This window comes from Nelumbo nucifera, chromosome 8, assembly GCF_055504915.1.
Source record: "Nelumbo nucifera cultivar China Antique chromosome 8, China Antique-T2T, whole genome shotgun sequence".
Taxonomy (NCBI): Eukaryota; Viridiplantae; Streptophyta; class Magnoliopsida; order Proteales; family Nelumbonaceae; genus Nelumbo; species Nelumbo nucifera.
This window is the reverse complement of record NC_142656.1, coordinates 25,454,603-25,479,987: the sequence shown is the minus strand read 5'-3', so window position 1 is coordinate 25,479,987 and position 25,385 is coordinate 25,454,603. Positions and strand designations below refer to the sequence as shown.

Below are 25,385 nucleotides of genomic sequence, written 5' to 3'. Positions count from 1 at the left end.
TTCTAAAACATGTATATATGAACCTTCTTTTATTCCAAATGGATTGAATTGGAATTGAGTGGCCAAAAACTTCTGTACTTTATTGATTCCGAAAGTGAGGCCCATTAAATATTGGGCCTCAACTTTAGTAAAATAAATAAATAAATAAACAAATAGATGCCAATAGGTTCAATACTTGTCAAAAAAGAAATAAGCATTCGACCCGGGATTAAGATTGACAGTTAGCGAATTTATATGATCTGTTACAAGTTGAAGGGGTCAAAAAATCATGGATTAATAGACGAAAAAAACAAACAAAAAAAAAGATTTAAAGCAGAAGTGATAAGAAATGATTTAAATGCCTATAACTTAAAAATAGATATAAATTCAAAAGAGGATTCATGTAAACGACCCCATATAGTTAAGACAAGGCTTTGATGATAATGGCTTAGACCATGTGCATATAAATGTATTTTATTGTATCAAATAGAGAAAGTGGTTAGAAGTTGTCAAGGGTGCTATTTGGTAGGGTAATTTATAAGATTGTCCATAGATATGCCACTCTTGCTTAAGTAGTTGACATGTCTCCCATGTCTCAGACATCAAAGCAAATGAGCATTCAATCAAATTTTAATAGAAGAGATTGTACTTTGGTTCAATTCATAAAAAAATATTAATAAAAATGTTTCAGTCAAATAAAATAACAAACGCAATACATCAAAGGATCAGCTGAAGATACAGTCGTTTACCAACTTTTCCTATATTTGTTATATTTAATATTTATATTATTATATATAACACGCAAGGAAAAGAAATTTTCACGTCGATGTCACACTTTTGCATGCCCAGTTTTGGCCTAATCCAATAACACCTTCCTCTCGAATTGGGATCTGCTCCTCAATAAGCGCGCCTCACACCGATCTCATAACTATATCTTACTCTGAATTGAGAATATTTCCCTATGAATAATAAATATAAGTATTGAACATGTTGTCAATGTCAGGACATACTGTGATGTTGGCTTGAGGAGCGTTGTGTGAGAAGCAGATCCTGACTCCTTTCTCTCTTCATTCATATAGTGACCTTTTACACATGCATTTGTCTAAATGCACGTGCCACTCAACAAGTACACACGTTGCTCCAATAAACGGTGATATATCAACACCACGTTGAAAAAATCGGTGCTCCAGAAAACAGTAGAATGTTCGGAACCGTTTTTTCATAAAAAATGGTGCTCTAAACCACGTTTTGGAAATCGAGAAGGCGCGGTATGGGGAAATGCCAAATTCGGCATTTTCTCAATTTGGAGCTTATTGCTGCCAATGAATACATGATGTGACAGTGACGTAGACTTCCTATAATGGGTACCGGTGCTGAAAACAGATATGGAGCATTAGTACCAAACAGAATGTGTTGTTGCCCCAGGAAACATTTTACCTGACAGCAATGTTTACAAACAAAAAAAAGACACTATTGCTTCAGAAAATGGTACTTCCAACCTACACATATACAGCACCGTTTTCTTGCCATATATGCAACATCGATGCCAAACATATACATCATCCATTCAAAGCGGCTAGAAACTGTATTTCAAAATAATGACTGATGGCCAATGTGGGTTCCCCGGATTTTTCACCAAATATAGGTTTTAGTCTGAATTTATCCCATAGATGATGGGTCGGAGAGAACATGGTTAGAGGGATCTTTTGGGCCCCAAATCTTTCTTATTGCTTTAAGGGTGCAAATCAGGGTACCCCAGTTGAAGAACTTGCACTGCATCAGGCCAGTCCTTAAAACTTTAACAAATGCTCAACCCGAGCCCACCCAAAGTGAAACCCTTTTTTCTGGTACCAAGCTTTGAGTTGAGAGTGAGGTGGGGAAGGGTGGAGACAGGAATCAGTCTGTCTCTCAGACCAGTGGGAAGTGGGAGCTACATCCACAGACTTTACTAGCTGAACCAGCTGGCACCTTTTTTGGAGCTCTGATAGTCGCCATGTTGGGGGCATTTAACCAGGGAATCTTAGTTGGAAGCCCAAAAAGGTCATAACAATTCCTTTCACTGATCCCTATTCATGGGGCAAATTCCAACCCCAAAACACTATGATTCTGGTTGTCTTTCTTTTCTTTTCTTCTTCTTCTTTGTCAGTTTAAATAAACATCTACGTTAGGTTAGCCCTTGTTCTACTGATTTTTAGATAGTACAGCCACTGATACAAAAATCTATGGACTTTTACTAACCCACGTTATCTATTTCAGAAGATTTTAACACCAACATGAAATGTATTTGGACAACCAAACCAATTGCAACCTCCGATCCATTTACAATGGTCCGAAAATAATTGTATTTATTTTTTTGCCTAAGGTTGCATTTGGTTGCGGTACAAATTTCATTTGAATTAGAATATATGCATGAGAAAGCAAAAGGATTGAGTATAAATTCTGGGGCTTTTTCTTCAGATTATTTGACTTTGTCTTATTTGTAAAATGAAGGGATCTCCACTTTGGATGAAAAAAAAAAAAATAGGAGTAGAAATAAGGTAATTTAGATGATGCGGCCCACATTTTATATAAGAATTGAGGTAGAAGGAAGGTGGTACAAATTTACATCAATTTTTGGGATGTAAAATTTGCACTGCCAATGAGTGAAAAAGAGACAAGAAAACTAAATTTTGTATTAGGTAGAAATACAAATCATAATCACAAACAAACAAAAGCAAAATTGAACTGACTAAAATTTGCACCTAGCCAAGATTTGCACTGCAACCAAACACAGCCTAAGGATCTTTTTGTTTACGGTGTAAATCCAAGTCATGTATAAAATTTATGTTCATTTCAAATTTGCATGCATTTATTTGTAACTATATTTGCACCTTTATTTGATGCAAAATTTCCACTATTTGCTTCATTGACGATCAATAGCAATGCAGATTTTGCATCCCAAAAAATTGATGGAAAATTTGCATCACTTTCCTCTTACCTTTCTTTTACTCTTATATAGTGGGGACACATCATCTTATTTCACAATTTTCTCTTTCCAAAAAAGTAACATTTTCCATACTTATCACCAAGGATTAAAGTATCAGTATAGTATTTAGTATTGTATTGGATAACTCGAATACGGATACAAATATGGATATGGAGACACTTTGAAAACGCATGGATACAGATGAAAAACATGGAAACACTTGGATACACATATGGATATCGAGTATTCTATAAATATATTACTAACAATAGGTTTAATGTCAAAATAGCTACAACTAATGTATAAATACATAAGAATTGTACATTTTAACGATATATATGAAGAAATATATTACAATTAATATAGTGGAATGCATAGATATCATGCAATTTTATTGATACACATCAATCAAGATTCGAAGACACAAATCATATAGATTTTTACAAATTAATACATGCACAAAACCATTATTATCTTATTTTATATTAAAGTCTAAGGCACAAAACATATGCAACTATTATATTTCAATTATGATATCAATTTTTCTATTTTACTACTTATAATTTTTAACATTAACAAAAATGTCAACTAAAAATTAATTCTCAAAATTTTGGTAAACAATATTTTCATTTTTGTAAACAATAAATATGTTATCATAAAATGAAAATCAAAATATTAATTGATAATTTATAAAAATATATAATCCTAACTTAAAATATATCAAATATATTTAAATTTCAAAGATACATATTATATGAAATCATAAGTATAGATTACTACAATAATTATTTCATTATTAATATTATTAATTTTATAAATTTCTAAAATAAAAAAATTAACCTAGATACATGAAATTAGATATAACCTAGAACTTAATTTAAAGCATACTAAAATAGTGAAATATTTGTTACATTCAATTAGTAATATCCTAATTAATAGTTCAGGCATACATGCTTGAGTTGAACCACAACTTAATCCATGCCATGCATTTTGACCGACATGCATAAAATTTGAAGTTCAGAATAGTATCATCAGGCATTATGAAGGCTCCCATGTTCACTTCCCCTGCAGTATTGCCATCTCCTAATGGAGAGAACCTTCTTAAAACTCTCCTATCAATCATGTTAATTTCCAGCTTTTTCCCAGGTATCAAGTATGATTTTTGGGCCATCTTCCACATTTACCCCTCCCAAATAGCAGATTCTACCACTTCATTTCTCATGCCTTCTTTATTCTTGTATGCATGTGCCATCTCAAAGTCAGAGTAGTAATCCCGGCATTTACCGTTAGATTCCGAAGCTTGCCAAGTAAGCTTCTCCTCGAGATAGGTGAATGGAAAGAGAAGGAATACAGGGATAAGACAAAAAAGGGGAGAACCCAATGAAAAGGACACGTGTTGTCATTGAAATGCAACACATGTCGAAAACCGAATCTATTTCTAAGCACCTCAGTCATTATAAGAATATAGTTAGATCGGAGTTATTGAAGATAAATATATATTGGTTGTTGGGATTTTATGTAAATATTATGTAATAAAAATTTATTTAGAGACTAGAGTTCAACACAAGTCCAATGTTAAGGATAAAGTTCCTAGCCCAAAGCCTAGGCCCACCCAAGGTAATGCCAGAGCTTGCCGGTTTGATTGGGAAAGCCATTGGACTGGTTGAGAAAGTAGGGTGGCAATTTCTATGATAGAAAAAGAAATGATAACTGAAAAACTTTACACAATCAGAAACCCATGTGAATTTGAATGAATACCAGTTGTTTGGTTATCAATTGGATAATACTGGTTGATTGGTTATTAGTTATTAAACTTTTAGGTAATGATACATTTTCGGCATCATAAATGGACTCTTCTGAAGAAAAAAAAAAGAAGCAAAAAGATATGAAGGTTTGGGATCGAGGAGAAAATGACAGGAAACAAAGAGTATTTTTTATAGAGGACATGGCATCAACTTACCTCTAACCGTGCTTAGAGGTAATTAAAATGGATTCTGAAATTTCAAAGCAATTATTTCTAGTTAGGAGCAATGTGCATGCAGCATGGGCTATGTTAAATGATGTCGAAGAATAAGAGACCTATGACATTCCAAGAGTAGCTCCTAATTGGTACTATCAAAATAAATTTTGTCGCATGGGATGTGTTCAGTTCTAATCATGGTTAGGAATTTTATCGATGAGGTGGTAGATTATAAGGCTTACCACTTAGGTTCTTCGACCATCAATATGGCGGAAGTTTGGGCCGCTTAGGAAACCACAACCTGGCAATGAATTTCCCGAACCATTCCATCATCATTGAAGGCGACTCTTTGATCGTGATTTCCTGTCTGAAGCGGTTCATTGACCCACCTTAGAATCTACGGAACATCATTGAGTGTATGGATTTGAAGAATCAAGCAAATGAAGATTTGGTCTACAATCACATGTATCAGGAAGCTAATCAAGCGGCATACTACCTCGCCAATCATGCCTTTTCTTCCCAACAAGGTATTGTAAGTCTCAATCTCAGTGAACTTCCATGGAATTTAGCTTGTATTTGTTTGTCTGATTTGTGTAGCCCCTCTCATTTCTATCAAAAAGAGAGAGAGAGAGAGAGAGAGAGAGAGAGAGAAAGAGTAGCTCCTAATTGAAAATTTATAGCCTTCTTAAAATTAAAAATTAATCCAGATTAATTTTTACTTCATTTTGTTTCAGATCTTATTTTACTTCATTTGTGCTGCAATCAAATAAGATAAGTTAAATTTTGAAACAAAAATAACTCAGAATTTGAATCCAAATTTGCACTATCTTAATTTTGCAACAATATAAGTAAATTTGCACTACAACCAAACACGATCTTTAGTACAAAATTCAGAAAAAAAAAAAGTGTTTGAAATGACTATAGTTTATTATGATGAGTTATAAGAGATGGGCAACAAGCTATGTGTGGCAAACAATAGAGAGGAGATAAAAAATAAATTATTCAGAAAACATAAAATATGTTATAAAGGTTTTAGTATTTTAGAATTTCCAATTAGGATTAAGTGAAGTGATTATCTTAATGAAATAAATGATAGTATGTGGTGGTAGCTATACAACTATCATGCATATAAATAAATCAAAGTATGATATATATATATATATGTTATGTACTATAGAGTTGGGTTGGTCGGATTGCCCGAGGGGTCAACCCTAACCCAAAACAACTTAAAGTCAAGTTCATAAATTTCAACCCTAACCCTAACCCGGGGATCAACCTGACCCAACCTAACCGACTTTTTCGGATTGGATTAGGGTGGGATTTGGGCTAACCCAGCTCAAGTTGCAGCCTTGTTTTGTATGTATTTGCACTTCATTTTCAAACTATGTATTATGATGAAGCACTACAGCCGTACATTAAGAATGTTTTCTATGAACAGTAATTGAGATATTCCTAATGTGTAGTTGTAGTGTCTTGTGGTTAGGCTTGTTGGTAGTAGATCCAAGCTTTTGAATACATGATTGGATTGAATTCAGATTTTGGAATTGCATTCCTTTATTTATATACAAATTTAGTCTCCAACAACGTGCATTTTGAATATTTGTTGCATGTTAGATCAAAATTTTAACCAATTATATTATGTTATATGATATATTTATTTTTCTTTGGTTCATATTTTATATGATGTATTTATCATTAAATACTTTAACACCCTTAAAGATTCAATTGTAACATGTCTATTGTTCAAGATTTTGCTTCATGATGCAATTCATGCATCATAGATTTTATCTTAGTCCAATTAAATTTTATAATAGACATATAATACAATTATATGTATATATACATACATAGTGTACATAATTATATAAATTTTATAATTAATGAATTCAATGTTTTATATTTGTAAAAAATATTTTATAATTATATATTAAAGTGATTAACTTTTTAAAACTTTTTCTCTATTTAAAAAAAAATTAATGAAGTAAACCCATATAAATCCAAATCTGATCCAGGACCCCTAGGTCCAATCCATTTCGATTCGGATTTGGATCTAAGGTTCAAATAATTGAACCAAATTTTAATATGGTTGACCGCAATTTGAATCCAACTCATTTACAACAAAATTGATCTCTTTCTAAGATCAGGCCAAACATAGCGAATATCTCTTATACATGTATGTATGTTAAAGGGAAAGTGTTTCCCATGTCCAATTTGATGCCCATGTTTTGATAGAGTACTTGTCAAGAGATCTCATCTCATTACATCATTGCCCTTAAATTATCACATTAAAACCACATCAGCTATTTCAAAATCGCCATTATTTTGCTGTTTGGTTCAAATCGTCAAAAATGAATTATTAGACTGTATTTAGTTGCAATGTAAATAAATTTGTACTGATGCAAAATCATGACAGTACAAATGATTTGAGTGTAAATTCTGATTTTTTTTTCTAAATTTTAACTTATTTTGTTTAATTGCAATACAAATAAAGTAAATTAAGACACAAAATAGAATAAAATAAAATCTAAAACAAAATTAAACAAAAATTTGCATTTTTTACATTTGCACTCTCATACATTTACATTTGTATTAGTGAAAATAAATTTACACCGTAATCAAACACAACCCATGAAAAGAGAAATCACCAAAAATAATGATTCCTTGTAAGGCCGGTTATCATTATTTTTGGATGACGTGACATTTGACATGGATAATGAGATAATTCCCATCAACGTAAACTGGTTTTTGAAAAATTGGCTGACGTACCAAATAAGTAATTTCTCTAATTTTAAAAATCTGATAAGAAGAATCAGCATCAATCCCAAACTTCTCCTAATTAATTTTAATCCCATTCATCAAGGGTCTGTTTGGCATCATTGTCGGAACAACGGCATCACATCGGAAAAAATGGTACTCCAAGAAACAGGTATTTATTTGAAAAAATGGTATTCTAAGCCATGCCTCGAAAATCGGGAAGCCATGACTTAGAGCAACACCAAATTTGGTGTTTCCTGGAACTGCAGCTCATTGCTGCCAACAGGACAGTGATGTGACACTGGATCATAGGTACCAGTGCTGAAAATGTTTACTGGAAAAATGATACCAAATAGAAAAAATTATTGTTGCTCTAGAAAGCGTCCTACATTCCAAACAATCCAAGCCACGCATCAGCAACACCGTTTCTCAGCTGCAAGCATTAATGCCAAACATATACCAAATAATAAAAAGAACACAAAAAAATTGAGAAAAAATGCAATGGAATTAAAAAATTAAAAAGGAAAAATAACAGAAATTAGAAAAAATAGAGCTCACAAGTCACAAGTGACAATTGCCTTATTAGTTGAAGGATCCCCTAAATAAATTCGTCTCTTTCTAAAACTTCTACATAAAATTAACTGAAAACTAGTGAGCTCCCTTTCATGAACATAGCTTAGAAGAAGAAATTACGCCCAAATATATTATTTATTTTCTTTGTTTTTGCATTATTTTCTATCCTTTTTTCTAATGCTAGGGTTTGTCACCGCCTTTTCTCTGTATTCACATCTCGCAAAGCCTACTAAACCCTAATTTTTTTCCTAATCAAGTATTAAGAACAGTGGTTTTGTAAGATCGACGGCACGAACAAGTCCAAATCGCCGAAGATTACATCGTCACTGTCCGCGTAACTGCTGGAATCATGACTCTCAAAGTAGGTCTGTATGTCGTCAGGGAAGCTAAATCGACGTGGATCAGGGTCGGATTCCGGCGGAGTAGATGGGCTATCGGCCGTCGCTTTCCTCTCGAGCATCTCCTGGAACTTCGGAGACTGAGGAAGAAGCCCCAACGTCGATGAGTTAGTATCGACGTCGGAAGGCATTGCGTTAACTACGGTCTGGCCGCCGTCGCCAGAGTTCTGGTGGTGGAGGAAGCTCGGTTCGTGCTCGTGATCAGGGTTTTGGTCCGGATTAGAGTCAGGGTTGGGTTTGTTCTCCGAGTCGTCGGGTTTGGGTCTGAGGCATTTGATGTAACGGCTGAGGTCGAAGTTAGTAACGGCGTTAAGTCCCCGGTACTCGATTGCTGCCATGTCGTATGCAATCGCAGCTTCCTCTTGGGTGGCTGCAGGAAATAAAGCAAAATTGTTAGGGGTAATATGGGAATAAAAGGTGAGCAATCATTAATTAGTGGATTCAGCGGAGTTGGGGAAGGGGGGTTGAGCAGTTATTTATTTCTGAAGTTTGAAATCTTTTAAGTAGCCGTTGGGGGTTGTTGTCGTTGGTGTCTCCCAACCATCCGGATTTGACTGATTTTTAATTTTACCCTTCTTTATTGATTGTCAAATGACAATAATAACCCTATAATGTAGTGAATCAATGTCACAAATGTCTCCTAATCAGACAACAAAAATATGTTGCCGACTTGCCGTGGACTTATTACATTCACCTTATAGCCAAAGGTGATGAGATGAGCCTTTTCTTAAAGAAAGTGGAAGGTTTTGTGATAAAGAAAGGAAACAGTACATTCTATCATTTTGATAGATACATACAATATATACATCCACATCATAAAGAGATCTCTGAAGATTAGCTGTACTCTAGCTTACCCAACATGAGAAAGAATGGGAACAAGAAAGAAAAGCTCTACTAAATCCAACTCAATGTGTGTTTGTGCTGCTGTGTATGGAGAGAGAGAGAGAGGATCCAAAATATGCCGAGTTATTTTGTATAAAAAATATGGTGAGAGACAGTTTTTATTTTTTAAGTTATTAAGGTGATAGAAAGGTCCCTTGTCCCCTAGTTATTGCCTAGGTGATAGATTTTTTTCTTAATAAAAATTATGAATTGTAAGATAATTTGGTCATAAATTTTGATATCGGCTTCAGTCAGTGCAAGCCCCTTTCAATAGCTTTTATGGTCTTGCATTGGGAATATTTTCACATGAAATATATAAGTAGAATGTAAGGTTGTAAAAGGCATTACAGGCTATGCCTTGCACTGACTGAACCCTATGGAAATAGTAACTAACAATCGTCTTTCAGTCCATAGTCTTATAGTATAAATCATGGTCTATCAAACCGGACCAGACCAGAAAAACTGGGAAACGGTCAGGTGATCAGTTCCATTTTATTTTAGAACCGTTATTTCCCCAAAAAATCATTGATTTGGTCAGTAAATCATTTTTCTACCAAAAAAAGGTCAGCAAACCACTGACTCGGGCGGTCGAACTATTCAACGGTTTGGCCGGTTTTTATTTTTTTTTTAACTTTCTTATTTTTTTTGTCAAAATTGGCTGCCCATTCGATTCGAATGGTCGGACCATTCGACCTGAGAACTGGACTCCTGACCAGTTTGGTTTTAAAAACCTTGGTATAAAGTTTATATTAAAACATAGAAAACAATATATTCATGAGAATAAAAAGAAAGAAAAGAAAATTCAGAAAAACTACACGGATTGAGCATATGTTTTTGTTTTGAAGTTATAAGGGTTCAAGAAAGTATACATCAACATGTGTCTTGATTGGACCCTAACAAATAAGAAAATATATTGAAAAGAAAAAAATAAAAGCCCCATTTGGTTCGCAAGAACAGGGATCTAGAATTGGAATCAGAATGGGCTATTCCGATTCCAACTATTTGGTTGGGTGGAATCGAAATTCCATTCCCATTCCTGCTGGAATGGCATTCCCCCATTTGAGGGAATGGTCATTCCTGGCCTCTCCCTTGGAAATTGTATCTCACTCCTTCTGATTCCAATTCTTATTCCAATTCCTATCTGAACCAAACAGATTATGAGAATGGATAATTCCAATTCTAATTTCGAAGGATTTCGATTCTGATTGCAACCGTAAACCAAACGGATCCTAATGTTTACACCCACAAAATGAGTATTTAGTTTAGTAATGTATAATTGTCTATTTTAGTATATAATATAATCTTAAAAGATAAAGGTTATAAAAATACTTCATATCACTATATACAAAAGGGCATATAGGTGCTTAGGTGTGACGAGTAAAATAATCGGGTGCTTAGGTGTCACGATGACAACTATGACTGGAATTTGGAGGTAAAATAATGTGGACCCTACTCTAATGAAAGTACAAGAAAGGTTGTCCAGTTGTCCAGTTGTGTTGAGTAAGATGAGAAGTAAAATGATGGGGTTTTCACTTTACATGAATAAAAAGGGCATACCAGTGCATGAGGCTGCTGCCAATGCGGGGTCTGGGGAGGGGTGCAAATGATTGAGATGCAAAATTTACAAGGCTAATGAATGCAAATGAGACAAATGCAAATTTTGCATCAGGTACGGAGTGCAAATTATAATTACAAACAAATGCATGCAAATCTAAACCAAGTATAATGCAAAGTATGCAAACTGTTTGAAAATGTTTTGTATCCTAAGTCTGCTTGGCTATGGAACATTTAGCATGTGTTATAGGTTTAATTAATAGAAAATAAGAGATAGGAACAGAAAGTTTAAGATTAAATTCCACAAAAACATGGGTTCATAGGGTATAAGCAGTAAAATTAAGGGAGAATTACCATATGTTCCAAGGTACAGGTATTTGTTACCATAAACTCTGCCAATTCGAGCTTCCCACCTTCCATTATGGTGATGTCTGCAAATCAAGAAATCTGGGGTTAAGACAGACTGCAAAATCACATCAACAAGAAGTAGTTGATATAATGAACTTGTGGTACAGGTGGGTACTACAGCATTGTTTGTCGTTTGAACCAGTTTTCATTACTCCATCATAACAATGATAAACATGCTACTTTTATATCCTTGTTTTCCCTTTGCACTTTATTGTACATTGTAGAAATGTCAAATTAATTAATTTACAGAGGAAAGAAGGAAAACCTAACCTGTGGAGGTGTGAGTAAATGTTCTTTGCCAAAATTTTCAACTTTTTAATGTTCATTGGTACTACACTTCATAAGTGCCTATTTTGTTAGATGGAAGTTGGAATTGACAGAGAAATTTCCCAATTCCCATATACATGAGATCAATCCCAAATCCCCAGAATCTCAATCACAAGATCACAAAACATTCTTTGGTGGTTGGAATTAGAAAAGGAAACAAGAGGCCACTACCTTGCAACCCCTCTGTATTTGGAGACTCCCCTAGAAAAACCACTGCTTTTCCTGCAAATATAAGCCATGGAAATACTTAAATTCTTCAGCACAATTTGGAATTCATTTGATCAAATATAATTTGTTTTTTTTTTTATGTAAATTGTTGAAGTTACCTCCTCAGTGATCCAATGTACTCTTCCTTTGACTGACCCTCCATTTCCTTTAGCTCTTCTTGGTATGTTGATATCTGTATTAATAGTTTGATCATATTCATCAGTTAAATCCTTAACACATCCACAATTTCTGAAACTTAGAAAAAAAAAATGAAGGTGAAAACTAAAACCAAGGCAGTGAGAAAGAAAAAGGCTTGCCGGAAAGTTGAGGATGGTATCTTGTCCCCAGTACTTCAGTGCTGCCAAGTCATACGCATGTGCTGCTGCTTCCTCTTCGTTGTAGGCCCCTGATAAAGCCAAAACCCCAATCTGGGTAAGTCACGACACTCAGACATGAAAAGTACTCCTCTAAATCAAAAAAATGGAAATTCTTTTTTTTTCTACTTCCAAATTTGGTTTGGGTAGTTTCTTGGAGTTAATTTTAATTATTATTTATTTGATTTTCCTGAACTCTTGTTTTCAACAGAAATTGCAGTACAGAAGTATACCAATCAAACTTACCAAGATAGACTGTTCATATGGATCCATCATGGCAAACCCAGTAGGAGGAAAACCAAACAAAATTAGTTAATTAATTTTTTGAATACTGAAACATACTACTTCAGTAGAGTAGAAGGATACAAAGAAGAATATAATCACAGAAAGAGGTGATGAGGAACCTTGTCTTCCTTTTTTGTTCTGGGATTCATTCCAGCAATTCTTATCCCACAGATGAGCTTCATATCGACCAGTCCAACGATGCCTGGAACAATAACAAAACACCCAATAAGAAGAAGGCGAGAAATGACCAGAAAAGAAAGAAAGTTCGGTCCACCCATGAACAGAATTCGACCGACCAACCTTGTGACTCCACGGAAGATGGAGCTACGTTGAGGGGGAGATTCTCTTGGGGCACTCTTCCTCGTTCTTTTCACTCTTGTGGGTTCGTCGTTGATGATACTAGAATTACTAATGTTTGCAGTGTTTATCTGGCTTTGCGGTGTTCTCTTCGCCATTAAAATTGAGCAGCAGTGTGTACGATAAAGTGAGTACAGAAACGAAAAGGAAGATCTAAAATCGGAGAGATGGAGAAACAGAAGCTGGGATTTTGGAAGGGAGTGTGCTGGCGGGTAAGCGGCAGCCGGCGGGAAGGAAGGATTATGGGATTCTCTTGTAGTCTCTTCTCCTTTGTCTTCACTTTGTTCTTCTACTCTTGCCCAACTTCCGATCCAATTATATTGAAAGTTGAAACCCATGAAGTGGATTTCAATTTTCACCAACTTTGGCTCCTCCATGCCCCTCCTTGGCCCTAGTTAAGTGTCCCATCTCTCTCTCTCAGGTCCAATATTGGTTCGGGCTGGTCTGTATTAGCAGGTCTAATGGCTAGATGAACCTACCACAGACCGGCCCAATAATCCATTTTCAAACAGAAAGGCTTAAAAACCCAAGTATTAGCTGTGATCTGCTGGTAGGATTAAGATCCCATCAACCAATCCAACCCATTTTAACAGGACTCAGACAGCCACCCAAATTCCCCCTCCCCCGTCCCTACCCACTAAAGAAAAAAATGGTTCCTTGAGAGCTTGCTGGATCCAAGTCGGTATCTTGTAATTTTGGGTGTCCATGTGGAGATTAGAAATGACGATCCAAAAATGTGTGGCATCTTTCGGCCATTTTTTCCTTTTTTGCACTGCTTTGAACTTTCATTCTGGATGCATTTCTTTGCCCAAGCATGTACTGTATATGTGGGCCTAACTATTGATGACTCAACTTTCAAATTTGAGGTTCAGAAAGAGAGCTTCTAACCCTAATCTAACAGGAAATTGACCCATGAGGAGGCAGATAATGTCAATCTAAACAGGCATTACACAGTGTTTAAACAGTGGAGTCTTAATTAATTGGTGTGACATCAAAAGGATTGCAGTGATCAGTTGGACCTAATAGAACTCAGGGAGATTGGTTGGTTGTCAGTCAAGTTGTTTGTACTGCAGAAGAGGGATTCATGGAATACAGGTGGATATGGCTTTATTAGGGATGGCCGGGGTGAATTGGATTTAACCCTCTGGGTTTCTCTCTATTCCGGGGAGGTTTTTCTTTAGAAAGGCAACGGGGCGGAAATCATATTCGATTATGAAATTAACCCGTCCTTGTCCCCGAAAATTTGTCCTTCATCCTCGATCTTATATGGGAATGGATTTCCTGTGTGGACCCGAATCCTCGAATTTATTTTAGATAATAGTATTTATTTAAAGAATAAATTTATTTAAAATAAATAAAAATTTTAAAGTATAAATAATTTTTTAAATATATTTTGATATATATAATATAAATAATATAATAATATATATAATATAAATAATATATATACATAATCGGGGTCGGGGTGGGGCAGGGACCTCAATCCCTATCCTCAACCCCGACCCTGATCAAGGATTCCTATTATTCCCTGTCCCTGTTCCCGCCCCACCAAAACAATCTCCATACCCAACCCCATCAAGTCGGGGATGGGGAAAATTGCCATCCCTAGAGTGGTGGTGTGTGTGGGGGGGGAGGGGGGGGGGGGAGAGGGAGTGAGGGTGCAATTTGGGCGGATCCAACCAAGCCTCACTTGACCAACCTTGAACCTAGGAATGGCAACGGGTAGGGTACCCGTGCAAATTGCATGCCTAAACCAGCCAATGTATCCCTAATTTCAAACCCGTCTAACTTTTCCTCTCAATTTCCTAAACCTGTCCCATCCCAAACCCGTTAAACCCGTCTCAACCTGTCCCACCCGTTAAACCCCTTGGTCAAACGTTTTCTACTAAAAAAAGTTTCTTAATGCTTATAATGTGACTTGAACCCAAATCAATTAATGATAACACCAAATCTCTTAGCACTACTTTAAACCACTAAGTCATCTCACCTTTTGTGTTATAGGGGGGGTCGTAGGAATGGCAACGAGGCGGGTTTGGGGCGGGGATCATATTCCCCATCCCCGACCCCGATTATGAAATTAACCCACATCCCTGATCCCCGCCGGGGATAAAATTTGTCCTCCATCCCCGACCTTCGACGGGGATGGGTTCCTTGCAGGGACCCAAATCCCCGAATTTATTTTAGATAACAGTATTTATTTGAAAAATAAATTTACTTAAAATAAATAATAATTTTTTAAATATGTTTTGATATATATATATATATAATATAAATAATATAATAATATATATACATAATCGGGGTCGGGACAGGGCGGGGACCTCAATCCCCATCCCCGACCCCGATCGGGGATTCCTATTAATCACTGTCCCCGTCCCCGCCCCTCCAAAACAATCCCCATCCCTGACCCCATCGAGTCGGAGAAGTTGGGTCTCGTTGGGGATAGGGAAAATTGCCATCCCTAGGGGGGGGAGGAATTCCTTGTTTTTAGTGGGGAGTGAGGGTGCAATTTGGGCGGGTCCAACCAAGCCTCAATTGACCAACCTTGAACCTAGGAATGGCAACGGGTAGGGTACCCATGCAAATTGCATGCCCTACCCATTCCTGAACCTGCCTATGTATCCCTAATTTCAAACCCATCTAATTTTTCCTCTCAACTTCCCAAACCTGTCCCATCCCAAACCCGTTAAACCCATCCCGACCCGTCCCACTTGTTAAACCCCTTGGTCAAACGTTTTCTACTAAAAAAAAGTTTCTTAATGCTTATAATGTGACTTGAACCCAAATCAATTAATAATAATGCCAAATCTCTTAGCACTACTTTAAACCACTAAGTCATCTCACCTTTTGTATTATTTAATAAAATAAAATAGATCTTAACTTTTGTGTTCATCAAAACAATCAATAAATATATATGATTAACAATTCCAACTAAAAATTAAAAGAAATAATATTTAAAATTAGCATTTTATAACTAAATGAAACAAACAATCTATCAAATCCAAATTTACATCAAATGGGTTTATATAAATATGAACCCATTTGATGTAAATTTACATCAAATTTACATCCAAATTTATATAAATAAAATATTAATAATAGAATAATTATCTTAATACTTAAAATTTATAAATTTGTGCATGATATATAATATAATGGGTTCATATTTATGCATCCCGGCCATCGGGTATCGGATACCCTAAAGTCAAAACCCAAACCCTATAGAGTTTTGATAAACGGGTCCTATTAGGGACGAGATGGGTCGGATACCCAAAAATTTCCGTGAAATTGCCATCCCTACTTGAACCTACCTGAGTTTTTGGGCTATGGGTTGGGCCTAGTCCAGAAAACTTGGACCCTACCTAAACTTGGAAATGAGACCTCGGGTACCTTGCATGGCTCGACCCAGCCCCAGCCCAACTCAACTCAGGCCCGATCACCCCAAGTTTGCACAAAAAAACAAAAATAATACACACATTATATTTATATAAAATTATCTTTTTTCTAATTATGTATGTATATATATATATATGTATGTGTATAAACAATGTATGAAAGTTGTACATATTTTCCATTAATTATACTCTTAAATTAGGTCATAAAACCCAATAAAAGATGACTATGTAAAAATATATACATAAATTCTTTCAAAACCGACCAACTTGTCCAAGCCCGACTAACCTGACCCAGCCTAACCTGACTCGGGTTGGGCCTAGGTTGATAAACTTGGTTTAACCTCAGGTTGGGTTAGGCCTAAGCTCGAGGTTTGCACCTTTAGGGTTGGGCTTAGGTTAACCTTCAACCTGATCCAACCCGCTCGAGTTGCACCCCTAGTGGGGGAGGGTCGAGGGGCAACTATTCAATTTCATAGCTTGTCAAGGGTACAAGTCAAGTTGCGTTAGGTCAGGTTGAGGTCAAACTGTAACCAAATCTGAGCTGTGGAACCCTCAACTCTAACCCTAACTCAACCTGAGGTTGGGTTAAGGTCAATGGTACCCAATTTGAGTTGTGGAACCCTCAAGCCTAATTGTAATATCCTTGCTTTTAAATTTGATCCCTCCAATTGTAAGGGTAAAAAGGGTGTTTTGAACTACTTTTTTATAGGGGTGCAAATGGATCATATCGTGATCCCCTCGACCCTCCCCCTACTTTTTTATAGGGGTTCAAAACACCCTTTTTACCCTTACAATAGGAAGATTTTCTTTTTTGGGTCGATTTTAAATTCTATATTTCATTTCCATTATCAATAGAAGCAGTTCTTGTTTATTACACTTATTTTCTTTAATATGATCAATATAAAATAGTAGGGATGTGTCCGAATTTTTGTACAATTTTTTTTTATTTTGTATTTATAATTATTGACCCATTAGACCTAAATGGTCGAATTTCTTATCCACTACTTGGACAAAAGAGCAGTTTCATTTTTGGATCAGTTTTAAAAAAGCATATGCTAGAAGTGTTGGATATTAGATTTAATTAAAAGAATTTATTGGTGAAAAAAATCTATAAGTTTATGATTTAATAAGAGGGAATGAGGATGCTACCTTAAATTAAAACTTATTGATTGAATGAGGTGAAATAAATTATATAAAAAGACATTTTAAGGACTTAATTTTAGTCTGTGTTCAAACTTTTACATGCCCCCAATACCCCTGTTATTTATTCAATTTTCAATTCTATCCTACCCTTATCTATTATCTCCTCTTAGTGATTTTTTAACGTGCATTTGTAGGTGCCACTTAGCCACTTTATTAAAAAGGGGGACCTTTCTATGACATTAAAACCAGTTGCAATATGTTGATACCAAAAATTATTGAATGCTGCAACACAACCAAACTAGTATATGTAGTTTTTGCTTATTTTTCATATGTTTTTTACACATAGGTTCTATGTCTGACAAAACACTTGGGTGCAATTAGAAACCCATGAAATCTAACTTCATAATCATTATAAATTAGTGGCTTTGGCTCGAAGAAAAACAAAATTTTGATCTACAAACATTAGCTACGATAAGAGAGCATATTATGAGCAAGAGTCTTTCTTTAGAGGAAGAAATTTCTATGCTAAATCAGTTCATAGTGAGAAAAACTAAATAGCCTTCTTGGCCTATTGGTTTCTCATTGAGATTTGACTGAATCTCTTCATGAGTTTGAACCTATTGTCTTGTGCATTCCTGTGCTTTGATATTGTTTATTTTGTATTTGTTTTTATCAACTTGATAAGAGGCATTCACTTTGTATCTATGTATAGATTGAAATATTTATTGTATTTGAGGTGTTTAAGAAAACAACACCAATGTAGGTTTTTTGTTGGCACATGTAAGCCAACTGTTCAACTTTGGTTGGCACTTTGAAGTTTAACCTGTTTAGATATTGCAAACACATTGAAGCCTTACTAGTTGTAAGGTTTTACTAGCACACAAAAGCCTAGTTGGTTTTAATGAAACTCTTAAGAAGTTTCTTAAGAAGAGGGCACAGGCCGTGGTTTGACTAAACCTCTATAAAAATCCCTATATGCTTTATTTTCTTGTAATCTTTTGTTTTATTTGTTTAATTTCATTGCTTTGTTATCCATGGCATTTGTATAACACACACAACCTTTCATTAATCTTGCATTTATCATCTTAAGAAGACTTTAATTGGGGGAAATAGTTTTAAAACCCAATTCACCCCCTCTTGAGATAGGCTAATTACGCAACAATATATATTCATCATATTACACAAAAATAAGTGTGATAAACAAGAATTACTTTTATTAGACTAAATGGTGAGTTAGTGGTCTAACCATTTTGACAAAAATGGGTCAATCAATGATGTCATAATTCAATAAAAAGTTTAAAAATGGAAATACAAATACAAACATGAAAATTATAGAAAATTTGGGTGCATCTCTAATAATGGACTAAAATTTTTAAAATTTAAAATTGACTAAGAGATGAAACCAATTTTTCATCTAGGTGGTGGGTCAGGATTCAATCATTTAGGTTAAATGGGTTAATCCATGATGTTAGAAATAGATAATAAAATTAAAAATAGATAAAAATATAAAATTTTGTAGAAAATGCATAGAGTTTGTAAAAATCGTTTTGCACTTACCTCTAATATTATATATTCATCATACTAAGCAAAAAAGTGTGATAAACAAGAATTATTTTTATTAATGATGGAAATGAAAACACAAAATTTAAAATCAACCCAATGATGAAACAATTTTCGTCCCAATTTTAAGCCAATAGTTTGATCATTTAAGTCAAATGGGTCAATATATGATGCCATAATTAAATTAAAATTAAAAAAATATATAGCAATACAAAAATTATTATAAAATGTAGATGTTTATAGACGTGGCAAATAATTCCTCCAAAGTTTGGTCCATCGTGGCATATACACCCCTTCTGTTAGAATCTATAGGCGGCTTCACATCTTTATCATATAATGTGGATATTTGCCTTGACTTCTCATCTGGATCACAATGAAAAAAAAAAAATCTAATCACTTTACTTTCTTCTCTCTCATTTTTCATGTGCATTTTCATATTCCTAATTAATACTAGTAAATGTGCACATGGAATATGACAATTTTAGATGATGATGATGATGATGATGATGATGATAATAGTAAATAATGTGTCCAAATGTTTTTTACAAATTTTTTGTATTTTTTGTATAGTTGAATTGTTAGCCCACCACCAAATCAAAAGATTTTCTTTTTTGGATCAATTTTAAATTCCATATTTCATTTACATTATCAGTAGAAGCAATTCTTGTTTATCCCACTTAATTTTCTTTAATATGATCATATAAAACAATAGAGATGTGTCCAAATTTTTCTACAAAGTTTTTTTATTTTGTATTTATAATTATTGACCCATTAGACCTAGATGGTTTAATTATTTGTGCTCATATGACTAAAAGTGTTGGATATTACATCTAATAGAGGTTGATGTAGAAATTATTACATCTAAAGGAAATGATCAATGATTTAACATAATTCAGAGAGGTTTTCAACATTATATTAAAATCAATGTTGTTTTAAATTATTACTTTTCCGATTGTAACTTCCACTGGAATATCTTAGGACCTCAGTGCTTTTCCAATTATTACTATTTGAACAAGTTATGTAGCAAAGGAAATTGAATGAGTAACAAAATAGGGGTTGATGTAGAAATTAAGAAAGGAAATTGAAAAATTGCAATAGTTTCCACTAAAACAAAAACACTTGCTAGGTCCTGGAAAACTAACTCCTTTGTACCTTGACCACTCTATGTAGGGTTGGTTGACAAAGAATATGGCAAGAATCAATAACAAAATAGGGTTCAATGTTGTGAAAATGAACCATGTACAAAGCTGACTGTTGTTCCTAGTCTTAATCAAACTTTACTTTACCTAACACTTTCCTTGTTTGGAACTATGATGTGAACAATTTACACATGTATTTGAGAACAATTATACCTATCCAAATTTGGGAATCTGATCCACTACAAACAAAACGTGAAACTATATAGCTACACATCCTAATCATGGACATAAACCCATCAGTGTTCTGGTACATTTACTGATTTACGGCAGAAGCTGTCACCTGTCAAACGTAGACAGCCAAATCTGTTTTTTTCCAAATTGTGCCATCCACAGCACTGCAATAATATAACAGTGTTGGATACATGGTTGTATGGACTATGGATTAACTTGTCATGTGGATGAGGGAGCCTATTACAGCCTGTAACAGGTGTTTCAGGATTCAAATCTTTTTAATAAAAAATACATTTAAATATCTCATAAAAACCAAATTTTGAATATATATATATATAAATCCCTATGTATTTAAGTACTGATACATAGAGGCGTATCGATATTTTGAACCATTACAACATAGGTTGTATAATGTGAATAACCACATTTTGTGTTTCGGGTTAGATTTGTTTAAAATGCTAAATGATTTCATTCCAATTAGGAGTGAAAGTTGGGCGGGCTGGGATGGGTTTGAGTTCAGTTCAGGTCCAATCCTAGGAATTGGGCCTAAGGTCCAAGTCTAGCCCAAGCCAAAGGGTCAAAACTTAAGGGCTTAATTCTGGGCTAAGCTCAGTTCCGAGTCTACACCCAGCCTGCACAGAATTTTGATACATTTGAGTTGGGCTAGGCCTAGGCCAAGCTTAAGTTAGTTAATCATTTCATAATAAAATTTGATATAAATGTATGCATGCATGCAGTTACGCATTTTTTACCTAATATGTATATATGCATGTTTGCATACAAATGTGTCTATATAGTATATAGTTGAGCTGGACATAGATTGGGATAAGATTGGGCCGAGCTTGGGTTGAGTTCGGGATACTTAAGGGCTAAGCCGAAGCCCACCCTAAGAACTAAAAATCCAAACCTGACCCATGTAAAATTGTGGGCTGGGTTGGTTTGCGCAAAGGTCAGGCCTGCCCAAGTTGGACCCTTAGTTTCAATATTAGAGTAACTATTGCTTCAAAAAGTTGGCTTGTGCTAAAGAATATTAAAGGAAAACTATAATCAAATCATTTTATTTCATGTGGCATCCAAAGTTTTAAATAGAGTAGAATAAATAGCAAAAATTGTAATAAATTACAAAGACCCCCCTTGTACCATGGGGTCAATGACTAAGACCCCCCCCCCTCCCCATTAAATACTATTTTCAAAATGACAAAAATGGGCATCCTACCCCATATTGACTGTTTTTGAATTCTTTTGAGATTTTACTTGAACCCTCCTGAAACCCAGTCCAGAATGCTACTGAAATCCATTCTACCTCCGTCCAAGAATCGATCTTTACTAGAGTTCAAGCCAATATCACGCCAGAACATAGAAGAACTAAGCATAATATCAAACCGTTGTTAGAGCAGAATAACTGCCTCCGTTGCCGGAGAAGAAGGCATATTTCTCCCTACGGTCGAAAAAGAAGAATTATTTTTGTTGGTGCCAGGGAAAAAAGGTTATTTTTCGCCATTATCGAAGAAAGAAGGTAACCTATTACATAGTAGTACAAGAAGAGGTAAGAAAGTCCTTTTGTTTGAATCTAGAGTTTCGTTTTTGAATTTTTCAAGTCTGTTATATACTTCGATTTGTTCATGTCTTTTATATACCTCGATGTTTGCTTGTTATATCGTGTTTTTGTATAGGTGAATATTCTCTGTTAGTATTATATTGTCTGAAGTGGGTATTTCATCTCGAAATAATATTCTTGAGGTTTGTGCTCAGGTCTTTAATATAGTTATTAAATGTGTTTGATTTCTATTAACACTTATTACTGTATTTGATTTCGGTATTAACACTTTTTACTATGTTTGATATTGGTATAATTTTCTTTTGTTATTCCTAGAAAACCTTTTTATCGTGTTTTATCTTAGTATAATATTGATCAGTTCTTTGTTTAACACTATTTTACTGAGTTTGGCCTTAGTCAAATAATGTTTAGGTTAACACCTTTTTAATACGTTTTATCTTAATAATCTATATAGAGGGATATGTGCCGGTATATGTTTGTTAGATTTGATTTGAGTTTTTACAAGTTTAGATCTGCTCCTCACAGAGAGTGCCTCATACTAACCTCATAACATGTCCTAGCCACATATGGGGAACATCTCCGGTACTTGTATTTATTATTCATGGGAAGATGTTCTCAATACAGGGTGGGATATGACTGTGAGGTCGGTGTGATGCACACTCTGCAAGGAGCATATCACAATTTGTTTCTTACCACTTGTTTATTGTTATCTTTGGGGATTTATTAGTTATTTATGGTCATATATTTAATATATTAATGTTAGTAAAAGCATTTGCTTTAGGGGTTTAACATTTGTTTACTCTTAGCTTGGAGTATTTAACAGTCATTTAGGCTGCATTTGGAAATGATGCAAATAACTGTTAATGCAAATATGTAGAGTGTAAAACGGTTCATATGAATTGCAAAATTGGGTTAGTTTTGCATTGATAAATTTACCTTCTTACCAAACAGACTTTTAGCTATAATGGATGCAAACATGAATGCCAATAAAGCATATGCTTTTTTTTTATCAAAAGCTCACTTGAATGCAAATTTACTTCTTTTTTATTGATGTACTTTTACATCTTATTATCAATGTAAATATGCATTGGTCTTTCATTTGTCAATGCATAAATGTAATGTTGCCAAACACAGGCAAAAGTGAACCAAAGTGCAAATTTACCCTAAACCGGGATTTACACTCTATTTGCATCATTTCCAAACGCAGCCTTATTGTTAAATTGCAAGTATATTAATGTTAGGTCAAGGACTTCAATATTGTTTTGTTGTTAGAACTTGAAAGTCAATGGTGGTGGATCCCAACATATACCTAAATGAATTTATCTCTAATTTGTTACCCACTTTGTCTCCTTGTCCATGTCAACATGAGAGGGGCTAAAGGAAAGTGTTTACAAATGAAGGGGGCTACAAAATAAAAAGAAAAAGGGGATTGTTTTGAAAATTATCAATATTACAAGGGGTTAATTAAAAAAGGGGGAAACCAATACATGAGGGTGGGGGAGAATGTTTCAGCCCCTAATATGTTACAAAGTCTAGGTTCAGTAAAATTGAAATTGAAATTGAAAACTAGTTAACATAATTTGTTGGTCAAATGATGGAGGATTTTGCATATATGTGCTAATTTATTTCTTAGTTTATTGAAGTGTGAATCAACATGGAATTTGATATGATTTTAGCATTGATGCTTGTTCATGGTTTTTCCCCCAAATGTCAAGTAATAGGTACAGTATCAACATACATCATGGTGGTTACTTTTTAAATATACAACCAATGATATATAGTGGTGGTGATGTGTTTGTAAACCATAATGTTGATGGTGACCTTATATCATTCATTGAGATATAGTTATTGATGAAAGATCTTAGTTACAATTAATCGATGAAGTATATTATAGGAAGCCCAATGTAGACTTAGATGATGGGTTGGTAGGGTTGAAATTTGATAGGGATATCCTGGAGATGTGCAAGGTCCATGAGAAGTATAGACACATTGATATATATGTGGCAGGGTGTAAGAGGGATATTGTAGGGTTGTCATAAGCAACACTATCACACGTTGAAATTTGTTCATCTAGTGTTGACCCACCACCACTAGGTTTAGTTGATCATGTGGATGAACTTGATTTTGAGGTTTATGTTGATTTTGAATTTGAGTATGAGTATAAAGTAGATTATGCGTCTAACAAAGAGGGTGATTCTGATTATGAGTTAGAATGTGAGGTGGAAGAAGAATTAGAAAGCTAAGTATAATGTTGAGTGTTTTGAGGATGAGGTTGAGGGTGGTGATGTTACTATGGATGAAGTTCCTGTTGACAAAGTTGATGATGTTGTTGGGTTAGACATACTATCTGATTATGAGCAACCAGACGAGTTGGAAAGTTTACACGGTTCTAACGAGGAAGGAGGACTTCAATTTGAGGATTTTGTTGAAATGCTATTTTTAGCAACAAGAAGAAGAAGAAGAATGACGTGAGAGCCAAAAAGAAATCATTGTTGGCGGTGCCCAGCATTGTTATTTATATGTTAGGGCGAACAAGACAAAATAAAAAAGAGGAAAATATGAAAATGCCCTTCTGCGACATATAGTACAGATTTCATCACTCCCCCTCAAGTTGGGGCGTAGATGTCAATCATCCACAACTTGTCACAAAGATCATAATGTGGTAGTGAGTATAGTCCTTTAGTAAGAACATCTGCAAGTTGTTCATCATACCTAATGTAGGGAGTGCACACGTATCCCTTCTCAATTTTCTCTCTAATGAAATGTTTTTCCACTTCAATATACTTGGTTCTATCATGAAAAACTGGATTGGCTGCAATGTTGAAGGCAGCTTTGTTATCACAATAGAGTGAAATAGGATCACCAAAAGAAAATCCTAATTCACTCAATAGGTTCTTGATCCATAGTAACTTTGCAACTCCATGTGACATAGCCTTGTATTTTGCCTTTGCACTTGACCTGGCCACCATACTCTATTTTTTGCTTCTCCAAGCCACAAGGTTTCCACCAACAAAGGTACAATATCCACTGGTGGATTTTCTGTCATCCACTGAGTCGGCCCAATCTACATCTATATACACCTCTACTCTCATGTGCCCATGTTTCTTAAAGAGTAAACCTATCCCTAGAAATTTCTTCAGGTACCTAAGAACTCTGTATGCTGCCTCTAGGTGTGCCTCCTTGGGTGCATACATGAACTGACTGAGGACACCCACAGCATATGCTATGTCGGGCCTAGTCATGGATAGGTAGAGAAGCTTGCCTAACAGTCTTTGGTACTACCTTGGATCTTTTAAGAATTCACACTACAATCCCCATGTTTGTGATTTACATCTA

The 25,385-nt window shown here is 34.9% G+C and overlaps 1 protein-coding gene across 2 annotated transcripts; it reads right to left on the bottom strand.

The window, feature by feature from the left end:
- Positions 1-8,176: 8,176 nt before the first annotated feature.
- On the bottom strand, positions 8,177-13,555 carry LOC104605418 (AP2-like ethylene-responsive transcription factor At1g79700). Of its 2 annotated transcripts, XM_010270175.3 has the most exons (8): positions 12,967-13,555; positions 12,786-12,868; positions 12,628-12,636; positions 12,325-12,413; positions 12,127-12,200; positions 11,972-12,022; positions 11,420-11,496; positions 8,177-8,999 (listed from the first exon to the last, which is right to left on the bottom strand). In XM_010270175.3, exons 1-8 carry the CDS (start codon positions 13,398-13,400, stop codon positions 8,491-8,493), a joined length of 1,326 nt encoding a protein of 441 aa, XP_010268477.1. In that variant the 5' UTR covers positions 13,401-13,555; the 3' UTR covers positions 8,177-8,490. The 2 variants fall into 2 exon arrangements, with proteins under 2 accessions (XP_010268477.1, XP_010268478.1); XM_010270176.3 differs by lacking the exon at positions 12,628-12,636 and having other exon boundaries at positions 12,967-13,554.
- Positions 13,556-25,385: the final 11,830 nt, after the last annotated feature.

Bases quoted from the DNA above. Each gene is read 5' to 3' on its own strand.
- LOC104605418 (XM_010270175.3), bottom strand. From the start codon at position 13,400: ATGGAGGAGCCAAAGTTGGTGAAAATTGAAATCCACTTCATGGGTTTC. The intron at 12,023-12,126 runs GTAACTTCAACA...TTATATTTGCAG, and splicing joins TACATTGGATCACTGAGGAG to GAAAAGCAGTGGTTTTTCTA. The intron at 9,000-11,419 runs GTAATTCTCCCT...TATTTCCTGCAG, and splicing joins CCTGTACCTTGGAACATATG to CCACCCAAGAGGAAGCTGCG.